This window comes from Peromyscus leucopus, chromosome 1, assembly GCF_004664715.2.
Source record: "Peromyscus leucopus breed LL Stock chromosome 1, UCI_PerLeu_2.1, whole genome shotgun sequence".
Classification (NCBI taxonomy): Eukaryota; Metazoa; Chordata; class Mammalia; order Rodentia; family Cricetidae; genus Peromyscus; species Peromyscus leucopus.
The window spans coordinates 30,095,231-30,119,136 of NC_051063.1; the positions used below are offsets into that span (position 1 = coordinate 30,095,231).

A 23,906-nucleotide genomic window follows, 5' to 3' on the forward strand; every position below is an offset into this window, starting at 1 on the left:
TTATTTTGTTAAATAAATAAATAAAGTTCCAAGGCTCGTCCGTCTTCAAATCCTTGCTGCCACCTAGTGGGGACTATCAGAAACAAAGGGAAATCTCAGCTCACAAGTTCCCACTTCATTGTGGGAAGACCTTAACTATGAAGACAGTCGAAAGGTTCAGAGGATGCCAGGGATTGAGGGGAGGAGGATGAACAGGCAGGTGCTGTAGGAGTGTTGGAGCTATTCTGCTGTTCAGTGTGATGCTATAATCCGCAATGCCATTTTAAACTTGTCCAAACACAGATCAGCCGTGGATGCTGGTGGTAATGATGCATCCATTGGTCAGCGTGTGTCAGCAAGAGCAGGTACCACTCTGGTTGGTAGTGGTGCAGGCTAAGCACATCGAGTGGAGTATATGGGCAATCTCTCTGCTCTCTCAATTTTCCGGTGAAATTAAAACTTCTTTAAACACAGTGAATTCCTTTTTAAGGGGGAGTAGGTGAGTATGCGCATATGTGTGCAAGTGTGTGTGTGTGTGTGTGTGTGTGTGTGTGTGTGTGTGTGTACACCAGAGGTCAATGTCAGGTGTCTTTCTCTAGAGCTTTCAATATGCTTTTTGAGACCAGATCTTTAACTGAGCCGGGAGCTCACAGTTGGATGGACTGTGGCTGGAAAGTTCCTGGGATCTGTCTGTTTCGTTCCCTGTTCCTCTGGCCAGGGTTATAAGTGGATACCACCCACACTGGGCTCTTGCATGGGTGCTGAGGTTTGGCCCTCAGGCTAGCATGGCTGGCATCTTGCTGGCTGAGCCATCTCCCAATGCTAGTGCTTTTTAAAACTGCTCATTTGCCTTAACCTCCACACTGTGTTCCTACCGCTTCCTGGGCATTTGGTAAAATACTTCTTACTACTTTAGAGTCATTTTGTACATACACAGTTTAGAATGGCCTGTACTTTAGCAAATTCTTATCCAGTAGCTGGAGAGATGGTTCGGGGTTTAAAAGCATGCAATGCTCTTACAAAGGACTCAGGCTTTCTTCTCAGCATCCATATCAGACAGCATCCTACCTGTGACTCCAGATCCCAGGGATCCCATGCTCTTTGGCCCCCACGTGTACCTGCACATATGTGGTACACATAAATGCAGCTAGGTGCACACATACATAGAAGTAAATAAATCTTTAAGGAAGGGAATTCTAATCCTAATATTCTGAATTTACATTTTAACTTTATAGATACATATTTTCAATTTTTCACATTTTAGTGGTTAAGAAAACAAACAACACAGATCATAGGAGCAGACAAGTGAAGCCATCCTCCACAGTGGGCAGTTTCTTAAGAATTTATGGTTTTCTCCAGAAACATTCTATTCTGGGAAAGGAACACCCACATCCCTTTCTGCACCAGGGTTCTTTTTAAAGTACATTGAGTTAGAAAGCACACACACATGCACAGAGAGAGAGAGAGAAAGAGAGAGAGAGAGAGAGAGAGAGAGAGAGAGAGAGAGAGAGAGAGAGAGGCGGGGGAGAGGGGAACTTCTGTAAATGTATTTATATAGTAAAAACCTGCTGGCCAAGATGCCCAGAAATACCTGCGGTCAAAGAAACAGGGTAAGCTAAGTTGCTGAGGCAAGGAGGGACCCATAAAAACCAGAGCCATCTCTGGATGGATTCAGGGGGTATGTTCAGGGTTGAGGCCTGAGCAGGGTCACTCCAGGGTCCAGGAGGAGAGGGGAAGCTAGTCTAGAAGTGCCCTTGCCAAAGGAGGCAGTTACAGGTGAGCCGGAGAGGGGGCTGTTTGGCCGCTCTGTACGGGAGGGGGCATGTCTCTGTCTGATTCTGAACGTGGCCACTGAGTGCCCTTGCCTGGACACTGCTTTTTCCTGTTAGTCTTGTTTGTTAGGACACGTGGCGAAACAGCTGGTGACGCTTGCTGCTGTTGTCTCAGACACATGGATTTTGAATGTTTGTTGATGTTACATTACAAATAACTCTTCCGTTTACATGTTTCTGGGTTAACACATATGTGTTCACCTCCCTAACATCGTAGAGTATGAAATAATCTACATGATCACAGCAACTCAAGTAACAGCAAATATTGTTAAAGGACCACTTTTGACAGGCAGGATCCAGGTGCAGGACCGGACCAGCTAATTCCAATGCTCATACTCGGCCATATTGTGATGGTCAATATTGATTGATAGCTTGACAGGATCTAGACTCCCCAAGAAGACAGACCTCTGGGTATGACTGTGAGGGATTTTCTAGAATGGGTTGATTGAGGTGGGAAGATCTACCCTATTCCACGGCAGGGATCCTGAGCAACATAAAAAGCTCAACCCCAGCCTTCTCCTTCTGCTCCCTGGCTGCAGTGTGACCCAGCATCTCCCTCCTCCCTGGCTGCAGTGTGACCCAGCATCTCCCTCTGCTCCCTGGCTGCAGTGTGACCCAGCATCTCCCTCTGCTCCCTGCTGCAGTGTGACCCAGCATCTCCCTCTGCTCCCTGATGCAGTGTGACCCAGCATCTCCCTCTGCTCCCTGATGCAGTGTGACCCAGCATCTCCCTCTGTTCCCTGCTGCAGTGTGACCTAGCATCTCCCTCCTCTCTAGCTGCAGTGTGACCCAGCATCTCCCTCTGCTCTCTAGCTGCAGTGTGACCCAGCATCTATCTCCCTCCTCCCTGGCTGCAGTGTGACCCAGCATCTCCCTCTGCTCCCTGCTGCAGTGTGACCCAGCATCTCCCTCCTCCCTGGCTGCAGTGTGACCCAGCATCTCCCTCCTCCCTGATGCAGTGTGACCCAGCATCTCCCTCTGCTCCCTGGCTGCAGTGTGACCCAGCATCTCCCTCTGCTCCCTGGCTGCAGTGCCTTGTGGCCAGCTGCCATGCAATCCCCGCCACCAGGGGCAGTGTCGTCAGGATAAAGCCTTGCTTCCTTAAGTTGTGTTTGCCAGGCTTTTTGTTACATCAGTGAGAAAAGTAACAAACACACGTGTGCCTCAGGAATCTGCCAAGGACAGGTGAAGGCTAAGGAGTTAAATAGTCAAAAGGCTGGGTTAGGTAGATGAAGAAGTAGAATCCTATCGCATAGATGAGGCTGGTGGTCAGAGCTCCAAGAACCACACACAGTGGTGAGCAGGGCTCCCAGCACACACACGCTGAGCTGATTCACATGTGTCCTCAATTAAATGAAAGCCTGTGAGTGCTTTCTCCATGTCCTAGCCAAGACGCTATAATTAAATGGCCTCTAGGCCAGCTGGACCCCAAAGGGTACCTAACTCCTGAGGAGCTAAGAGGTGAAGGACATCCCATCCATCTGAGGAGATCCAATGAGGTTTGAGCAGCTGCCTTGCCACGTGAGGACAGGTCCTGGGGGATTTGCTAGAGAAGATTTTATACAGAGAAATGAAGGAATGCTTGAGGACATAGTGACTGGGAGATCAGGCTGCACTGTGGGTGGAGGGCTTGCCCCTCCTTGGACTTCGCAGGGGGATGGCGGTGACTGTGGGCTGCTGCTCTCTTCCAGACTGCGCTGGCTGCGGAAGGGACATCAAGAACGGGCAGGCACTGCTGGCCCTGGACAAGCAATGGCATTTGGGCTGCTTCAAGTGCAAGTCCTGCGGGAAGGTCCTTACCGGCGAGTACATCAGCAAGTAAGTCTGGCCAGAGGGCACGGGACGGCTCTGCTCCCAGGGCCGCCTTCAGCCTCCAGCGTGCTGAAGTGCGTCCCCATTTTGCATCAGTATGAACTTTTGCTATAGAATGTGTTGAAATAACTTGATTATTCTGCTTTTGCCGTGCTCTGACTGCGGTACACTTAATGGACTATTAATTGTGTCCCAATTTAATAATTAACAAAGTTCGCATAATGGTCTACCCTGCCTTGTAATCAATTAAGCATCCAGCCATTTCTCCTTGGCTATGTTTGCTTTCTATGTGAAGCTAATAAAGTGTTCTTCTCCATGGCTTTAGGCATTCCCCCAAAACACATGTGATCCAGGCACTGAGCCTGGCAAGACCAGAGCACACACTAGCCAGTAGGGTGAGGGGCCACATGGAATCGGAGAGCACCGGCAGCGGCAGTGGGTTAATTAGAGTTAAGCAATCTGTGGGTTTGGGTGGATTTTCCATTTGTTTGTTTGGTTTTTGTTGTTGTTGTTTTTAATGTGCTCTGGTAATGAGGAAGAATCTACCTCTCTATCTTTTTATGCCTTTTGAAAATTTCCCCAACCAGGGAATGAGCATATAGCTGGGTAAGAGAGCTTAGGCCCCGGAGAGTGCAAGGCCTGGGCTGGGTCTCCAAAAAGGACTGGCTGTAGTTCCGTGGGGAGAGTAGTTGCCTAGCATGCACAGTACCCTGGGTCTGATCTAGTACTGGATGAAACTGGGTGTGGTCATAAAAACTGTAACCACAGCACTCTGATGACCTTGGCTTCTTAGAGAGTTGGAGGCTAGCCTGGCCACATCTGACCCTGTCTCAAAGGTCAAAAACAAGAATCCAGTTATATTAAATAACTAATTCAAACATAGTTAATGGATTTAATTTTATAAATCCATGAAACAATTGCAAAGATAGCTTGGCCCCCACAGCCCAAAAATATAGTTTCAAAGTAGGTCTGGGTCAGACTGAAACACTCAGGGACGAGACTGAAGATCTCGGCAGATGACTGGCTGGCAGCCCAAGCCAGAGAAGAGTCTGGCTTTTAAATGACATTGAAGACTGTAGATAATAAGTACAGTGGCCTCACCTGGCTTTTTAACTGTTCTATGTAATAACACTCGGGAAATGGAAACTTCACTGTGCTCTGAGGTCAAGTCCTACTGCTGCGCTGAACCATGTTCCAAACCCTCAGAGCCAGGGAGAGCGGAGCTGAGACGTTTGAAGGCTGTGGGGAGGCCCTGCTGGGCCTGTGAGTCTGATAAGGTGGTGTGGGAAGGGAGGTAAGGTGCCCCGGGCCTCTCGGGCACAGATGAATGCTGGGCTCCTCTGAGGATTGTCTGGGCTGCCAAGAGAGGAACAGTACAGGGTTTCTGCTCCTTAGTTCCGTGACAGCCAAGAAAGTGGCCATGGTAACTGTGCAGAGATTTACTGGGTTTCTGTCTGTCTGGCCTGGAGAACTGCTGTTTGCTCTCTGGCTGTGGCTTTGGTGTCCTCCCATGGCCTGAGCCCATGGCTTTGTCTTTCAGGGACGGCTCCCCATACTGTGAAAAGGACTACCAGGGACTCTTTGGAGTGAAGTGTGAAGCCTGTCACCAGTTTATCACAGGGAAAGTCCTAGAGGTAAGTGACAGGGGGCCCCCTCAGACTGCTGCTGGTCTCCTCACAGCCCTTCATGCCTCTTGTCTCCTCCTGAGGAGGAAGGCAGGTAGCCACAGGGGACTGTCTTGGGGGGACCCATGTGCTCTGCTGCCCTCACCACTAAATGCCAAGGGGAGCTTGGAATGACGGAGAATTCAAAGGAAAAGGGGGATAGACTTCACTGGGAGCTAAGCAGACATGTTTTTCTTAGAAGAGGAGGGTGTCGGACCCTCTGTTTACGCCTATGTTTGGACATGTGTGTTTGCCAGTGTAGACCCCAGCAGCTCAGTCAGAGCTGAGAGAGGAAGGGAAGGTGCTGACTGCCCTGCCCTTAGAAAGCCGCATCTGCTGTGAGTCAGAGAACCCTGTGACCGAGCTGAAGGAAGCCTGTCAGCTTCAGGTGTGACTGCTTCCAGCCAGGACTTTGTTCTGCTTTCTCAGCAGCTACTGTGCCAGCGCCTGCCTCTGGGCCTAGCTAACTCCTCTGGGGTGAGAGAGGTTGCAGCGAGGAATTCTGGGACTACAGTTCAGAGAAAACCCTGTTTCTCACGGACCTTGAGGTGTCAGTCAAGCTGGAGGGGAAAGGAGCAGTTGCCACACACACGTCCTCTCTGGGGTGGAGCATGTGTGCAGAACGGGCAGAACCAGGAAGCCCAGCGGCCTTAGCCTGCCGACCTCCCAGCCCATCGTGGGGTCCCCTCAGGGGCTGATGCCATATAGCCAGTGGAGTACATTTCAGGGACACGGGGCACTCATCCTGCTCGTCCTTAAGGTGTGTCTGGGCCATTCTGGGGGATATCACAACAAAGGTTAAGAAAACCTCCCAATCCCCTCTACAAGCTGTTCCCGTGGAACATAGCGGGTCACCGTGGACTCTGCACGTGTTTGTCCAGAGGAGAGAGGAAGTGACCGCTGTCAGGTGGAGTTGCCCAGTTTGCAAGGACACAGGACACACGACAAGACCAGAAAGAGCGTGCCGTGGGCATAGCACAGGAGAAGGCAGGGTGGGGTGTGCTTGAGGGTCAGGGGGAGGATCCTTCCAGGGTCACGTTCTGAAGTCCGGGGCTTTGTCAGGAGAAATGGGAAGGCATGTGTGTGCTGTGGCTGCAGATCATAGGATGGTGTCAGGGTACTCTGGAGAGAACAGCTGGGCGTATTCAAACACATGTGAATACACATTTCCCACCACACTGTGGACAGCACAGGGAGAGGGAGCCACTCAGTTATGCCTCAGAAGATGCCCACATGAACAAAACGGGTTATTTTGTAGCCTTAAGGGAAGCAGTGCTACCCACTACCCCATGGGCAAACCCTAAGTGAAGATGGCGGGCAGGGAAGATTTGACCAGACCACCCAGACATGGAGCGCCTCACAAAAGGCCACAACTGTGTAATACCTAATGCCTAGCAACAGAAAGTGGACAGAGGTTGTTCAGGGCTGGAGAGAAAGGGATCATGACTTCTTACGGGACGCGGTTCCCATTAAGAAAATGCTCTGGAACTAGGTGGAAGAGGTGTCTCAGCGGCATTGATAATTCACCAGGAGCCGTTAGATGGCTGCTTTTAAAACGCTGAATTTTAGAAGACACAAACTTTGCCTTGAATCTAAAGTTTAACAAACCAGGAAGGGCATGAGGGTACTGTAAGGAAAGGGAGGTGGGAAGATCCAGAACTCGGTACCCAAGTTTAAGATCACATGTTAGCAATAGGAGAATCAACCGTTTTTACAGTCCCTATGTGGAAATGTGTTCCTCAAAGGAGTTGGGAAGAAAAAAGCCTGTGTGATTGTGTGATTGTGTGTGTGTGTGTGTGTGTGTGTGTGTGTGTGTGTGTGTGTTCACATTTACTTTGACAGCTGTAGGAAGGAATCTATAAAATAGCATTCAGGTGTCAGGGAGGCGTGAGAGTTTAGAGCTTCAAACTCTAAAGTTTAGTTCCCTTCAAAGCCTCCAGCATCAGTCAGCCTGGGAGTAGTTTGCACATTCAGCTTAGATCTGGGGTCCACCCAGCAGGCTCTGTCCTCTGCAGATGGGTGTGTAACCAGAAGAATGTCCTGCAGGGGTTAGCACAAGTCATGTGACTGCTGGTGAGTCACTGGGCTTGGTCACCAAGAGAAAGCAGGGCCGGCCTCATTCCTGGCACTGTGGATGAACCATGCTAAGTGTATAAACCTTGTCTTCACTTTAAATTCATTTTATCCATACATCAGTGAGTTTATTTTCTGCATAGGCCATAGTAACTTCAAACAGTTTATTCTCTCAGTTTAGACATTTGTAACAATGCATCATGGGGGCCATTGTTCTCTCAAATGCCAGGGGCATAGTTGGTCCTGATCTCCCCTGTCTCTAGGCTCCTGGCGGGCCTTGGCTTGCGTCCGTCCGTCTGCATCTCCAGATTCTCCACCTTTTCAGCATCACTTCTCTCTCCCAGCTGTCCTCCTACCTTTCTCCTAAAAGGGCATTTATCATCTCGTGGAAGGCCGTGCCCGCCACTCAAATAGTCTCAAGGCCTTAATGACGCCTCTAAAGACCCTTTCCAAATAAGTTAATACTCCCAGCCCCCAGGACTCTCTGTGAGGGTATCTTTTGCTCACCCCAGTCTAGAAAACCAGGAGTCGCCCCAGCATCAAAGTGGAAGGTCTGTAAACATGGTAGGGGAGCCGAGGCCGCTACGTACGGTTCCCCTCGAGGCACCATGCCTTCGAGGGCCCCAGGACAGTCTGTCCAGTTAGGCTGTGTCTGTGTCTCCTGGAGATCTTCCTCTCGCAGACATGGAGCCTTCAGAACAACATCCTGCCCTCACCTCTGTCAGTTCCTTTTGAATTTTTAAAACATTGTTCGGGGACAGGGTCTCACATATCCCAGGCTAACCTCAAGCTTGCTATGTAGCTGAGGATGGCCGTGAATTGTGAATGCTCCAATGTCGTCTCCCGAAGCTGGGATGACGGGAGTGGATCAGCTTGCCTGGGGGATGTGGTGCTGGGGGATCAAACTCAAGGTTTTGTGTGCTAGACAAGCGCTGTGCCAGCTGAGCCACACGCCCAGCCCACCCCACAGAGCTGTGACCCTCATACCTTTCTTCAGCCTGCGGGGAGGGGGTAAGCAGAGCCCAGGAGATTTCATGAGAAAGGTGACGAGGAACCTCGGATCTACTCTTGCTCTGGAACCCACCCACTGGGGGACTTAGTTTCATCTCTAGGAGGTCATTAAATTATGCACTTAAATCCAAGACTCGGGTGGGGGCTTGACTCCCAAAGCCCCTGTGCTTTCCAGCATGGGAGTTCTCCAAGGGCTCAGAGTCTGTGGCTCATTTTGTCTGGAGATACCTTCTGGAGACTGGCCTGTCGTGTCCGGGCACACAGACTTGTGTTGTGCCTCTCTTTATTGTCCCTAACTTCCTGTTACTTTTCAGCAGTGATGTTGTCTTTGGGAGCAGTCTTGTTGTAAAAGGTGTGTCCTTAAACTGTTCTCAAGGCCTGTGAGATGGCTCTGTGGGTAAAGCTGGACCTGATGGCTGAGTTAGATCTATGGGACCCACATAGTGGAAGGAGAGACTTCTACATGCATGCCCCTATGACACAAAAAAATAACTGAAATGTAACAGCTTTCTAAAAGTATTTACTAATTGACCTATATATCCAAAGGACATTCTGAAGATGGCTATGGCCTGCCTCTTAATTAAGAAGTCCAGGAGCAAATTAGAGTGCGGTATTAGGGTTTATTGATCACCTCCTACCTCCAGTCCCTTCTTTGAACTCTCCTTAGAATCAGCTTTGCCTGTTCCTTCTCCACATTTCTGTCCCCAATCTGGAAGCTGCAGGTGGCTCAGGTCAGTCACAGGTGTCAGTGGGTGTGGGACTTCCCTTTGTACAAATCTCCCTCGTCTTTGGTGGCTGCCTCCCAGAGAGCCCTTTTCTGGATGCTGAGCATCACCCGCATCATAAGCAACTGCACATCGTTTCTTGAGGTCAGCAAACAAACTGTAAACAGTCTTCAGGGCAAAGGGAAAGGACTCGTCCTGTGTCCCCTCCTTCAGTCCTGGGCTCCCCCATCTCTCCTTCTCTCTAATGCCATCCCTGACACCCCACCACCCCAGGGAGGTCCTTCTCACTCTCTTGGTCCATTTAAAACAAACGGCCCCAGCCATTGTTCCGTGCCTATGTTCCTTCCCTAAGGAGACACCTGCAGGCTGCTGTCCCCAGGGACATTCTTCTGTCCCTTCTGGAAGGAGCCAGGCAGAAGCTGTGTCCTGGTTCTCACCACAGGGGTGGGAAACAGTCTCTGCTGTCCTTGTTTAGGTCACCCAGGCTTCCCTTTCCTGATCTTCCTCCCATCAGTCAACACCTGCTGGTTGGATCTGGTCTTTCCAGAATGTGTGGTGATGCCTGTTTCCTTGGGGCTCTGCTGGGGACCATGCGCCACTGAAGGAGCTGCTGAAGAATCTGGCCCTAGTGAGACTCCATTAGGGCCCCCTGCCTCTCCGTGTAAATCTGTAGGGCCCCGTCCTGGCTTGCTGGGTTAATTTGGATGGGATTTAGGCTTGCTTTTAAACCCCTCCTGCTCAGCTCCTGGTATGTGGGAAATGGAGTCAACAGGATTCAGTCAAATCCTTTCCCTGGATTCTCCAGAGGATTAAAAACCAGTGGTTTTGTTTTAGCTGGCTTTTTAACTGATTAAAAAACTGCTTTTTCACAAAGGAGTAGGGGTGAATGCCTAAGTCACATTAGAAACTTGTCCCATCCTTGCTGGTTGTGGGTATTTTAGGCAGGTTTTTCACACCATGAGCTGGTCTTGCTTTGGACTAGCCTGTCACCTGGGGAGAGAAATGCCATAGGTTCTCCCATGGCATTCACACAGCAGGGCTGGTCATCACCTTCGTGCTTTGCAGGAAGGAGTGTGACAGTGCCGAGCTCTTCCTTTCTTGTTCTGTGTGTCAGCACAGGCCCGGCAGGAGTGACGATGGTCCACACCTTGCCGGAAGTAAATGCCACCCTGTCTGTCCTGCCTGTTCTGTCTTCAGACCAATTTGGGCTCTTTTTTTTTTTTAAAAAAAAACTTTTTATGGGCAAAAATATTTTTGAGAATTGGGGAAGGGAAAAGGATCGAGTCCCTCTGTTGATGTTCTGTGACCCAGGGGACAGGGAGCCACCACGGTGTCCTGACTTTTTATAATATTTTTTAACATTTACAGGTAATCTCATAAATATTTAATTCTCACAGCAGGCCTGTAAAGTGGTCAAGGCCGTCACTACTGACCTCCATTTATAGAAGCAGCTACCTCGTGCTGGGAATCTGGAACTAATTAGCAACAGACTGAAATTAGAAAACAGGTCTCTTGATTCTCAGAAGATGGGGACACGTGGGAGCATGTACACATTCGTGCACAGCCACCCACAGTCCCATAACTGGCCCTGAAGTATAGCGTGCTGAAGAACGTAAATTACTGTTCCTGCTGGAGCGAGTGGCCCGTCTCGTTAGCCATCCCGTTACACCTGCGCTCGAGACACGTTTGCTAGTTCATGGTTTTTACCAGTCTGATGCCCCCTTGCTCACAGTCTGTTGTGTCTCTGTGGACTCAGACCTAAGGGTGTTTTGACTTAGTCAGCTGTAGGCTACCTGGCCACCTGGCATGGCTGTCAGAAAATAATGCAGATAAATAATGATGTCTCCAGTCTGAGGGTTCATTTTCTTCACAGAGCTCTAGCCTGGGATTCTTCCCGGATTCACAGATATTCTGGAAGATCTCACGAGACAAGATGAAAACAGGACACTGGTCACATTCCCTCATTTCAGACTATTGATGGATGGCTAGAACTAGAAAAATGGCTTCCTATTTTTTGTTCTCCTTTGGAGATGGGGTCTTGCTGTGTTGCCCAAGATGGGGTTGAACTGATGGGTTCAAGCAGTGTGTCCACCTCAGTTTCAGGAACAGGGGGACTATAGGATGCTACTATTCTACCGTACGTGGATTGAAATGGTTTCATTGTAAATGGGTTAAGCAGATAGCAGTATACCCTCATAATGGAATACTACCTGGCCGTGTAAAAGAACGAAATACTGATTCATATTACACCATGAATAAAACTTGAGAACACTCAAAGTTAGTTAAGGAAAGAAACAAGTCACAAAAGATCGTGGGTCCTATGATGCTATTTGTGTGAACTATGTAGAACAGGCAAATGGACAGAGACAGAAAGTCGTTTCATGGTTTCCAGGACTGGGAGAAGAAGGAAGTGGGCAGTGTCTGGTGATGGGCTTCTTGGTTTGGGGAGGAGGGGAGGAGAGCTGAAAACATCCCAGAGGTAGACAGTGGTAATAATTGCATGATTTTGTCAATATATTACAAAATGCTGAAGTGCGTATTTTAATAATGTGAATTTCGTGATACCTAATTTGCACCTCCCCGTGAATGTACACATATGCATGTGTATAAACAAACATATCTGCTCCCTTTGCAAGGACATCAGATGACAGATGGGATACTGTTACTCTGTGTCTACAAATGACTCTGGAATGTTAAAGGGACAAAAAGAAGCACACACTTGGATATACACACATATCACAAAACACACACACACACACACCCTGGCCAGATCAGTTGCTGTCTTTCCTGCCTGTGCTCTGTCTTTCTCCCACCGTCATTCTCTCACAGTTTAACCAGGCAGGCCTGAGAGCAGAAAGGCACAAAATGAGGGTCACATGATATCATGTTTGCTGATGTCGTCATCTTTGTAGCCCAGGCTGGCTTGAACTTGCCGACGTCATCTTTGTAGCCCAGGTTGGCTTGAACTTGCCGATGTCATCTTTGTAGCCCAGGAGGCACAGGGCCCCTGATCTTGGAGGAGGCAACTGATGTCGTCTTGAATGGAAAGTGACCTTGAGTTTAAACTCAACACAGGGCCTGTGCTGTGTCCGTCCTGACACTGTTCCCAAAGAATAACTTCACCCCTTCCTTGTTGGCGTGGGAGTTGCCCCACGTGGAGTATATATCACTGAACATGGTAAATGGCTTGAGGAGAACGTGTCTGGCCTCACCCCACCCCAAGCCACTCACTGTCTTCTGGCTTTGACTCTGGAGGAAGTGTGTTGCCAGGGGAACCAAAGACTGTTCACAGCAGTAAAGATTTGATATTTATGGAAAACTCACCCCATTTCCTGTCAGAACAAATGAGGAGCTTCCTTGTCCGGAAATGACAGTTTGAAAAGAATTTGTATTTATCTTGAGTTGAAAAGATGTTTTGTTTTTGAGAGTGATTTTTAACTTCAGAGAATTAAGTCAATTGGACATTTTCCTTACCTTTATTTGATTTTAAACATATGATTTGAGTTTACTGTTCAGTTTAAGCCACGTTATTATAAAACAATGCACTGTTTTCTTATCTGACTCCATCAGGTTTTAAGCTTAAGAACTGTTATTTAAAAATATTTCCCTGCCAGCATGTTGATACACACTTTTAATCCTAGGACTTTGGGTAGAGGGGCAGGCAGATCTCCTAGTTCAAGGCCAGTTATTGTTTGTTTTACTCTCTCTGGGGTTCTGCCACCCAGCTCCCAAATAAATCACACACAGACTCTTATTCTTACCATGAATGCCCGGCCTTAGCTTGGCTTAGTGTCTAGCCAGCTTCCTTTAACTTATATTATCCTGTCTACCTTTTGCCTCTGGGCTTTTCCTTTTCTCTTCTGTAAATCTTACTCCATGACTTGCTGTGTAGCTGGGTGGCTGGCCCCTGATGTCCTCCTCCTTCTCTGGCTACTTTTCTTCCTCCCACATTTCTCCTTCTATTTATTCTCTCTGCCTGCCAGCCCCACCTGTTTCTCTCTCCTGCCTCTCTATTGGCCATTCAGCTCTTTATTAGATCATCAGGTGTTTTAGACAGGCACAGTAACACAGCTTCACAGAGTTAAACAAATGCAGCATAAACAAAAGTAATACACCTTAAAATAATATTCTACAACACCAACCTGGTCTACATAAAGAGTTCCAGAAACCAGGGCTGCATAGAAGACTGTCTCAAAATTCTGAGGGAGGGAAGGGAGACTATAGAGACGGCTTTGCAGTTAAGAGCACTGGCTGCTCCTCCAGAGGACCCAGGTAAAATCCACAGCACTGTCATAGTGATTCTTAAATGTCTGTAACTCCAATGCTAGGGAGATATGATGCCCTCTTCTGGCCTTTACAGGCATTGCATATGTGTGGTTGTGGTGGTTTGAAAGAAAATGGTCCCCAAAGGGAGTAGCATTATTAGGAGGTGTGGCTTTGTTGAGCAGGTGTGGCCTTGTTGGAGGAAGTGTGTCACTGTGGAGGTGGGCTTTGAGGTCTTGTATATGCTTAAGCTATAGTGTCTCAGACCACTTCCTGTTGCCTGCAAGTCAAGATGTAGGACCCTTAGCTCCTTCTCCAGCACCGTTATGATAATTGACTAAACCTCTAAAAATGTGAGCCACCCCAGTTGAATGTTTTTCCTTATAAGAGTTGCCATGGTCATGGTGTCTCTTCACAGCAATAGAAACCCTAACTAAGGCAGAGACTAGCACTATTTGGATTTAATAAGGTAAGCTGCATTTTGAGGTTCAGTGGGAACCAATCTCTTTTAGAAAGAGTATCCCCATGAATCACGTGGAACTGCTGAGCAGGTCAAGGATGGCATATCCACACCCAGTCACTACCAGCCTGCCTCCTGTGCTGGGCATTTTGTCTGCACAATGCCCTCCCCTTCTTAAGAGCTTGTGACACAAAAGACGTCTCCTCAGGTGACCTACCCGGTGACCTCCGGGCCATCTTGGCCTTGTGTGTTTGTCCACATCACCTCTTTGCAAGAGTGTGTCTAATTAGTGAAGATGGCACCATGCGAAGCTCACCGGAGGGTTGCTGCAGGAGGCATGGGAGCATTTGGTCCCCTGGACCAGCCGGTCATCCTGGCCGCCTCTCTAGTCTCTCTTGCACTGGAAGCAGGCCCCTCCCACTCTGTGTTACACCTCACTTGCTGGCCTCCTGGATGCTGTGACTTCCTGCTTTTTGTTGTGCCAATCCAGCAGATGGACCTGATCCTGGGCTGCCAGCTAGCCAGGAGGGAAGGGGTTTGGGCCGTAGCCCATCAAGCCTGGCAGGAATGAACAGGTGCAGGGATTCCTTCCCCTAAAAGCAGACTTTGGAGCTGGCTTACAAACTGTTCATAGCTCTGTAACCCAGTGGCTCTTAACCATCCTAATGCTACGACCCCTTAACACAGTCCTCAGGTTGTGGTGACCCCAACCACCAAATTATTCTCATTGTTACTTCATAATTGTAATTCTGCTACTGTTATGAATCATAATGTACATATCTGTGTTTTCTGGTGGTCTTAGATGACCCCTGTGAAAGGGTCATTTGACCCCCAAATGGGTCTCGACAGACACATTGTAGCCAAACAAAAGGCTGTATGCATCTTGGAAACAGAAGTAGAATCTAGACTCTGGGGACTTGGTGTCACTCCGCAGTGAGGAAGGAGGACGAGGGCGGCTGTGTGACACACACTTCAGAGTCCATCCCTTCGGCTGCACTGGGAGCTGATTGCTTAGGCTCTGCCTCAGTGCCCTCAGCTAAAGTGGGGATAATAAGAATTACTCCCGAGGACATACCTCAGATAAGGAGTGCGCGGTCTGAGGCACTGTCTGCCATGCTGGGCCTCACGGGATGTTTTTGTTTGTTGATTATTCGTGTCTTGCACGTACAAAGGAAGGGACAGATTCTGTAAAGGCCAATAGCTTTAATAAGCCTGTGTGCCTTCTTAATAAGACTGGCTCCTCCTCCTACCCTGCTCTATTTACTCCTGGGGTGGTTATATGTGATGGTTTACAATGCGCCATTAAGAAGTTGGAGCAAGGGGTTGGAGAGCTGGCTCAGCAGTAGAGCACTGGCTGCTTTTCCAGAGGACCCGTGTTCAATTCCCAACACCCACATGGTGGCTCACAACTGTCTGTAACTGCAGTTCCAGGGGATCTGACACCTTCACATCAATACACATAAAATAAAAGCTAAATAAATTATAAAGAAGAAGAAGGAGGAGAAGGAGGAAGAGGAGAAGAAGAGGAGGAGGAGGAAGAGGAAGAAAAGGAAGAAGTAGTTGAAATGAAGGCTCAGTAGTTGAGACCACTGGCTGCTCTTCCATAGGACCCAGGTTCTGTTCCCAGCACCCACATGGTGACTCACAACTGCCTGTCGCTCCAGTTCCAGGGACCAACATCTTCTTTTGGGGCTCCTCCATGTACATGGTGCCCATAAACACATGCATATAAAATAAGTAACTTTTAAATTTGGTTACCAGCCATGATGATGCTTGAAAATGAAAATCCCTTAAACTGCTTAACTTGAGATTTCACGTGCATTTATGCCCCCGAGCTCAGTCTCCCGTTGTTCCAAAGAGTATTTTCTATTAGTCTTCATCAGCATCTGGCAGCTAGCAATGTGGTAGTGGTGGTTCATTTTCACCCTGTGAATTTCCCTGTGGCCTTCAGTCACAGACATGGGAGATCGCATGCCTCCAACTTTCTCAGCACCCCGCATGTAAAACAAACAGCTCTTTAGCTGCTTTCCTGCTCATTAATGTTCCTCTCGTCACCTTCCTGAGTCGAATCTGTTTAAGCATCAGCTTCTGCAGACTTCTTACTGCCCTCAGGTCTGTCCTCCATAATGCCGACCCATCAACCTGACAGGCCTGTATTCATGGTGACGATGACGGATATCGAGGGTGACAATGAAGAGGTCGCTTGACTCCTTTGCTCCTTCAACCTTGGCTTCAGTCCTGAGTCTCCTTGGAGCAGGTTTAGCCAGCTGCTCAGTGACTGATACTCGGTCTATGTATGCAGAATTCACCCGTGTCAAGAATGATTCGGTGATCTTTGGTGACTTTACGGAATTAGGAGCCGTCATCAACTTCTCTGTCACCTCTCATAGGTTCTGCCTTTGACTGGGTTCTCCTCATCTGCTTTCTCCAAATCATGTCCACTGGCGAGAACAGGGCCTGTGGCCTGTTGGAAAGGCAGTTTGTAGCGACACTTCAAGGCCTGCCCACCCCTGGACGTTCTTGAGTCTCCAAACTCCACATGGCAGTGACTTCTTTTATCCTTTTAGTGAGGAAACTCCAGAATTTGGATTTTTTTCTCTGTAAACCCCACCCAAGCTCCCAGGGGTGGTTAAATGAGTAATTTCTGGACCAGAAACAGATCACACACGCTTAGGTGAGGTGGCAAGGATGAAGATGGGTGGGAGTGAGCCCAGCTCTAACGCCAAGGTTGCTTACGGCCATGTGACCGGGGCCGTAAGAAAGGGCAGGTTCCTTCACTCTCCTGACAAGCCTTTGGCTGCTTTTTGTGTCCCAAACTAGAGGTGCTAGGACTACAAGGTTAAAAGAATCATCTCCGATCCCAGGTGTGAGAGAGTCACCTGGATGTCATATGTACAGTGTACAGAATTTCCAATGCAGTGTGTGGGTCATGTCCGTTATCAACAATAGTGTGCGTGCACTTACCATGCAATGGATCAATCTCATGTTAAGTGCTGTCACCACGACAAGTGCGTGTGTGTGTGTGTGTGTGTGTGTGTGTGTGTGTGTGTGTGTGTGTGTGTTGTACTGCTGCCTATGGGACTAGAAGGGGACCTTGGAGTTTCGGGTGGTTGTGAGCCGGGACAGGGGTACTGGAATCCAACTGGAGAGAGCAGAGCGGCATCTGAGTGGTCTCTCCAGCCCTCTGTCAGTTCTCAGACTCCACCCCAGAGAGCCTGCTGAGGGGGTTCGGGCAGAGGCCTGGGGGAGTACTGTAATGATGGGTAAGATGCCCACAGATGTCCCTGTAACGGAGGGCTTTGACTTTTTCAAAGAAAAACACACTTGTGCTCTGGCGAGCACGCCTGTAGTTATTAGAATGTGCACCTGATAGCTTGATCTTCGTGTCCTAAGCTCAGCTACGTTGCCAAAACTTTTATATTTCCTCAGCAGTGGTGGGACTTTCCAGCCAGCTTAGAGGGGTCCTATAGGAACAGAAAAGGGTCTTTTGATACACCTGTCATTATGACCCAGGAATCTCTCTGATTTTCCCTAAGTCTTCTTCGTCTTGTTGAAAATGACCATAGTTAAGGCAGAGCCTTGCCTCCGTCCTAGGGAAGGGTCCCTAAGTGGGAGCTGCCTCCTCTAGGAGACGGTCCTGCTTCTGCTTAGCTGCTTGTTCACGTGAGCCCATGATCTCACTTCCCACCACAGGTTCATCTGAGATTGCTGAAGAACGCTTTAGTTGAAAATGAGTTAATATATATAAACTGCTCAGAGCATAGTAGTCATTTAGCACCCCCAACACACACACGCACACGCGCACACACACACACACACACACACACACACGCACGCACGCACTCGCACACACACCACAGCACAGTATAGGGCTCAGCAGTTGAAAGGCTTGCTGCCAAGCCTGATGATGGTGGGAAGGGGAGAACCGAGTCCTGCAACTTGCCCTCTGACCTCCACACTTGCGCCATGACGCACTTCTACACACATGATAAATAAATAAATAAATAAATAAATAAATAAATAAATAAATAAATAAATGTAAAATAAAAGTTGTAAACACAGCATCAGTTGTGTAAACACGCGCACCGAGCCAGCCTGACAAGTAAGTCCTCCTTAGCCGGCGTTTCCGTCCACCAGCGCCGCGGAGTTCTGAAGTTTGGAATGCACGTCCAAAGTTGAACTCAGTTTCATTTCACTTGCACAGAGCTTCATAACATGTGTCTCCCAAGCAGCGACTTGGACGAGAAAGCTGCTTGCGAGCTGTGCTCCACACTCACCTTTCCCTCTTCCCAAATCTAAAGAAAAGACAATTAAAAGCAAGAGTCTCACTTCAAGGCCAGCCTGGGGGACCATTACTGTCAGATTTACAACGCAGTTAATTGTGGGCGGCTGTGGAGAAATGGTACTTTCCTCACCTGCAGTTAACAAAAGAAAGAATGTCAACCCCCCTCCTTTCCTGGAACATGGACTGGCCCATCGTGGTGTGTTTAGTCAGTGAAGCAAGGAGAGGAGGCGTTCAGCGGACTCACTCACAAGCCTGCCACAACTGTTCTAGTTTCCTGTGTGAGTCTCTGGAGAGATGCGCGTGGCTGCAGCCTAGCTTCTCAGTGAAGCCTGGTGTGTAAGCCAGCCAGGCAGGGGCCTCAGTCTACTCGGCTGAGGTCTGGCATCTCCAGAGGGTTCTGAGCTCGCAGCCCAGAGGAGTTCTGCCCAGGAGAGCTGAGGAACAGGATCAAACCCTCAGGAACCCTGGCACGAGGTAAAGTAGGCATTGCAGAGGTGTCCTTTGCCTGGGGAGGCGGTTCTGGCTTCTGGGCAAGCTTGGGAGCCACTGGGAACCTCCACATATTGTGGGCTGCATGGTAGCCACAGAGGCTTCTATTATCCTGAAATGCATTTTATTTCTTGTTTTTTCTGATGCTGCACAGTTGAACCATGGACCATCTCTCAGACATAGAGCTCTAAAGAGACTAGACGGGTCCTGCCAGAGTGCAGCAGAGGGTGGTGACTTAAAAAGAGGAGCTGTGTGTGGGTGCAATTACTCCTGAGGATTAAAAAAAAAAACGTTTTAGGCTTTTGGCTTGGTTTTGTGCGCGCGCGCGTGCAGAACTCTGCCTGAGGAATTTGCTTTTGAGAAAGAGAGGACTTCAGAGTCGCGGTTGAGGGTATTTGGTCGTGAAGGTGACATGAAACCCTATTGTACTGGTTACTGCAATGTGTGAATGCTCTTCTTTAGTGAGTCCCCCATGACTGTCAATGAAGATCAATATGTTTGGATAGTATTCTTATTTGTTTCAGCTCGGGTGTGACCTCCCGCCACCTTTGGGCAGGCACTGAGAAAAGTCCGGTCTTCGTAATAAAAATAGTTTTTCTAAAACCCCAGCTGCTGGTGCAGTTGTATTCAAAAGTTTATTATATTTTGTGTGGGGAGGGAAATGTTTTAAAGTGTGTTGTGCTGACTCTGAAGAGGAAATGAGATGAGAAAGTTATCCCAACTCTGATAGAAATCGGGGAGAGCTCCCGGGATGAGTGAGGGTCGAGACTCAGAAGAAATTTGAGCTGTTCCGAGGCTGCAGAGGAATGTTAAGAGGATATGAAGTTGTTTAGATTACCCAAACACGTTCTGACAAGCAAATGAAAAATAACTAATTAAAATATAATTGTTGCTATTCTGTAATGGATCAAAAGGCTGGTCGGGTCGCGAGGTGCTTCGAGTAGCTGATTTTGCCAGGCTCGTTGGCATGAATTACTTTTGAGAAGGCTTTTGTGCCTGGCCTCTTGTAGAGCTGTGAATGGAAGCTGTGAGCAGATGTTTTAAGTGGGTTACTTAGGCATTTTCATGGGTCAGTAGTTCATCTAACAGCCACAGGGAATGTGGCACCAGGGCCACAAAGGGCTTCCCCCTCCAGCCTGCTGAGGCTCATCTGAAAGGACATAGCAGGCAGAGCCACCTGGGCTGGTAATGTGCCTCCAGTCCACAGAGCCCTTCAGACCAAGGCTTTTCAGCCTTTGCACTGCTGACATTTTGGATGGAGTCATTCTTTGTGGCTGAGACTGTCCTGAGGGATGTTTAAAATCAGGTTTGGTCTGTACTTGTCAGGTGACGATAGCACCTCCCTCCCTCCCGAGCCACAACCTCAGATGCCTCCAGACATTGTCAGAGGCTCCCCGTGGGGCTCCAGCGCCTGGTTGGGAGTCTCTACTCTGGAGAACCCTCCTCTGAGGCCTCCTTGCTGCCTGTCAGAATGGGAGGGATGGGAGAGGTGCCCGGCACCTGCGGGAGTTCTGCACAGTCCAAGGAGAGTAACTGGATTGACGTTTTCACCTGATCATTTTGGTCTGGGTTTGTCTGGCCTTTATTTGCAGGTGTGTGTGTGTGTGTGTGTGTGTGTGTGTGTGTGTGTGTGTGTGAGAGAGAGAGAGAGAGAGAGAGAGAGAGAGAGAGAGAGAGAGAGAGAGAGAGAGAGAGACACAAAATACTCTCCAGTATTTTGTCAGTGTTGTGGTTGTCTAGAAGTCAGGCATATATCTTACGTGCATCCTGGGAACTACTATTTAAAAAGGAAAAGAAACTCACGCAGTAACCCATTCTACAAAGCAAGGGTCGCCCACAGCTTATTCATTCTGCAGATAAAGGTGTTTTGATGTGTGGGTGTTGGGTGTGTCTAGGCAAACCTTAGGCTTTCATTTGTTTGTCTGGTTTTGGGTGGTTGGTTTGTTTTTTACTTCTGGAACTTGCACATGAATGTTTTCATCTCCCAACCCCCCAGACTCCCCACCCCCATCTCAGGAGATCTCAAACTCTAGTTTTTTGAGGGGAATTGACCCTGACTGTTTTTGTCAAGGAACTACTGTTCATAGCCTTTTTTCTACTTCACCGGTAACAAGGAAGTCAGCAGCAGGAAATTTTTGGCCCATTAAGGTTTCTTATACCTGTAGCACATGCTACTGTTTGTTTGCTCCCAAAGATTTACACTTCACAAATACAGGTCCAAACATCTGAAACAGTGTCCGGCCTTGTTATCGTTCAGCGGTTTTGGACAGCCCCACGCCCCGGCAGTAGCTGTAAATTTCCTAGCTGTATACTCAGTCTTGTGAGATGGCTGTCTCTTAGAAGCTGTGTTTGCCACATTTTATGGTGTTTCTCAAAGGAACAAGGTGTGGTTGTGATTTCCATGAGCAGCTGACCAGTCAAGATAGCACATGCTGCTCCATCGAAGTTAGGACAGGGAGCTGGGCCGCCTCGGTTTGCTGGAATCCATTCTTAGCCACAGCGCTGGGACTAGGCCATGGTATTATCATCAAATTCTGTTTTTGACTGAAAAATAAATGTATTTACCTCCACCTGGAGGTACCGGTGTGTCATACGTCATATGTGCTCCTCAAAACATTTCTTCCTTAGTAAAATTCGTCCCCACTCACTAGACCTCAGGTCCGCAAGTGCAGAGAGCTTTAATATTTTAGATCATGTGCCCTTAGGGCATAGCACAGGTGCATTCAGCAGTCAATGACCCTGGGAGAGACCACCCAGGAGCTTGGCCTGCAGGAAGCTTGGATGTCTGTACAGGACTGAAAAAGGTGTGAGTGAAATCTTGGTTGCTTATTATAAGAGTCCCAGCCAACACTCCCTAACAAAATCCACAACAAATTTATTTAGTTAAAGTTTTATATGACACAGTCTATTTGAAAATGAATGTCCCAAGACCTTAGGGAAACTCCATCTTTATGCTTTGTTGTGGTGGAGAATGGACAACTGTGTACAGTATGACAACCAAACACATCTGTCTAATGAAAGGAGCAGGTAAGACCTGGCTTCCCAGATGCTTCTGGGCTCTGAGCATCCTTTCCTCCTGGTGTAGGGCAGGACACCTCTGGCCCCAGGGAGATTGCTCCTAGAATGTCTTTATGGCCAGCTCCCACACAGAGAGTGGAGGCCAGAGCAATAGCTCAAGCTTTTATGGCAGGCTTTGGCTGAGAGAAGAAAGGCGAGTCGCTCTGTGAGAGGAAGAATAGAGTGGTTAAGATGGGAGGTAGGGAAGGCAGTGAGACTACTCCCCAGGCCTCTCCAGATCTTTGATTTTAACATTCTCTACACCAGAAGCATCGTGCTTTGAGCGATTGTTCCAGAACTCTCATGTACTAGGTGTGTCTGCGGGTCTGGGCTGTGCATTTCTTCAGAAGGACCGATCTAGTCCCATTGTGGGCAGGTGTTCTGCTTGAGAGGCAATCAGACACTTTGAAGAATGCAGAGGAAGTGGGTCTGTGGGGTGTAGAATTTGGAAGGGAAGAAAGCTGATAGATTCTATTCATGAGGCCCAGAAATTGAATTTCTGCTGATACTGAAAGCCCCGCAGGCTAACGCTGCCTCTGGCTTCGGTGAGATGCAAAGCATATGAACCCCAAAGGACCCGATGCAAAGGCGAATCTTCACATCCCCTCAGAAACTGTCAGCCTGAGGAAGCTTGACCATGTTTCCTTCTCACACTGGTGTGGAGTCTCAGGACTGAGAAACGCTGTGGGGTCAGGTGGCCTCACTACGAGTTCCTCATCTTCTGAGGCAGGTGCTGAGATATGGGGTGTGCCGATGGTCTGGACTCAGAACTTTCCCAGGCTGTGTGGGGTTTAGTAAAGATGTTGAAGTGAGAATTAAGAAATGGTAGATCAACTTAGGCTCCCGCTTCAGTTCGCAGACAGCCAAGCCCTGAGTGTGAGTCTTTCCAGAGCCAGGCCTGTGTTACTCACTCACACTCACACACTCACTCACACTCACTGTTACTCACACACTCACACTCACTCTCACTCACACTGCACTTGTGTCAGTCACAGAGACACTGAATTTTGTCACAGAGATTTTGTTCCCAGGATGCTCTAGGTAAAGCAGAGACCTGGTGTGGGGATGTGGGTGGGACTCACAGAGCATGTGTGTCTGTGTATGTGTGTGTGGGGGGTGTTATTAGTCATCTGTAGACACAATCAGTCCTCATTGCTCTTCACCAAAGTCATGTTCAGAAAAGGCAGGCATCACCACGATCTAGGCATAGAGTATTTTTTGTTCCTGACCCGAAAGGGTCACCCATCAGATGTCTGAACAAGCCAAGATAAAGAGTTAGTAGTTTTGACAAAAATGGCCTCTAAGCCCCTGAGAGGAAACATAGGCAGCAGCTGTTACTTCACCCACAGGTGAAAGGTGCTGTGTGAGAGAGAGCAAAGCCAGCGGAGACTGGTAACACACTGCTCGGCTACATGAACTCAGAACGGGTTGACAGCGTTTGCTGCTCTTCCAGAGGACCTGAGTTCAGTTCCTAGCATCCACCTTAGGTGGCTCACAACTGCCCATAACTCAGCTCCCAAAGACCTACACACACACACACACACACACACACACACACACACACACACACACACACACACACACACACGAGAGAGAGAGAGACAGAGACAGAGACAGAGAAAGAGAGAAACAAATATACATAATATTTTTTAGAAAACAACTTTAAAACTAAACTAGTTTCAAATTAGTAAAGCTAGAAGATTATTCAGATTTCTTGGGCTTCAAATCTGCCTGTGCCCGAAGCCAGAGAGGCTCAGAGTAGCCCCAGGAGAAGGGCTGAGGTGAAAGAACACCCACGCTGGTACTTTCATCCTTCTCTACACTTGCAGGGATTCTGGCAAATCCATGGTCGTGGTCTCTCCATGCTGCTGGTTCACATCACAGCCATGTTTTGCTCCTAAAGATTAGCTGAAGCAGAAGTACTTGCTTGTGCTCGAGAGAGACCTCTTTTCTCCCCCTACTGCTCAATAGGAATTGTCTTCAATTGTTTGGGTTCTGTGCCGCTGGCCCCTTGCACCCCCACTTATGTCCGTGTGCCTTGTCCAAACAAACACACTTGAGAAGATAGAGAACTGTGCTTGGCAGAGCTCAGAACATCCTCTAGGAGAACTGAAGACAGCGTTTGCTTTGTCTGGGCAGCTAGTTAAGGGTGCCAGATGTATCGAGTCTGGCATTGGATAAAAGACACCAGCTCTTACATAACAAAGTTTAAATCGCAAAGGAGGCAGGGTGGAGATACCCAGGTTTCCTTTGTGT

At 48.5% G+C, this 23,906-nt stretch overlaps 1 protein-coding gene across 20 annotated transcripts in view; it reads left to right on the forward strand.

Moving 5' to 3' along the window:
• The window catches only part of Ablim1 (actin binding LIM protein 1), a 294,059-nt gene that overhangs the window by 193,981 nt on the left and 76,172 nt on the right, over nt 1-23,906 (forward strand). For 19 of the 20 annotated variants that reach the window (XM_028880968.1, XM_028880957.2, XM_028880971.2 and 16 more), the window contains exons 5-6: nt 3,503-3,629; nt 5,164-5,257. In XM_028880968.1, the coding sequence (XP_028736801.1) occupies nt 3,503-3,629; nt 5,164-5,257 (221 nt within the window). Of the gene's footprint in view, nt 1-3,502; nt 3,630-5,163; nt 5,258-18,316; nt 18,579-23,906 lie in introns of those variants that run through there. The other variant, XM_028880970.1, reaches the window with a different exon arrangement.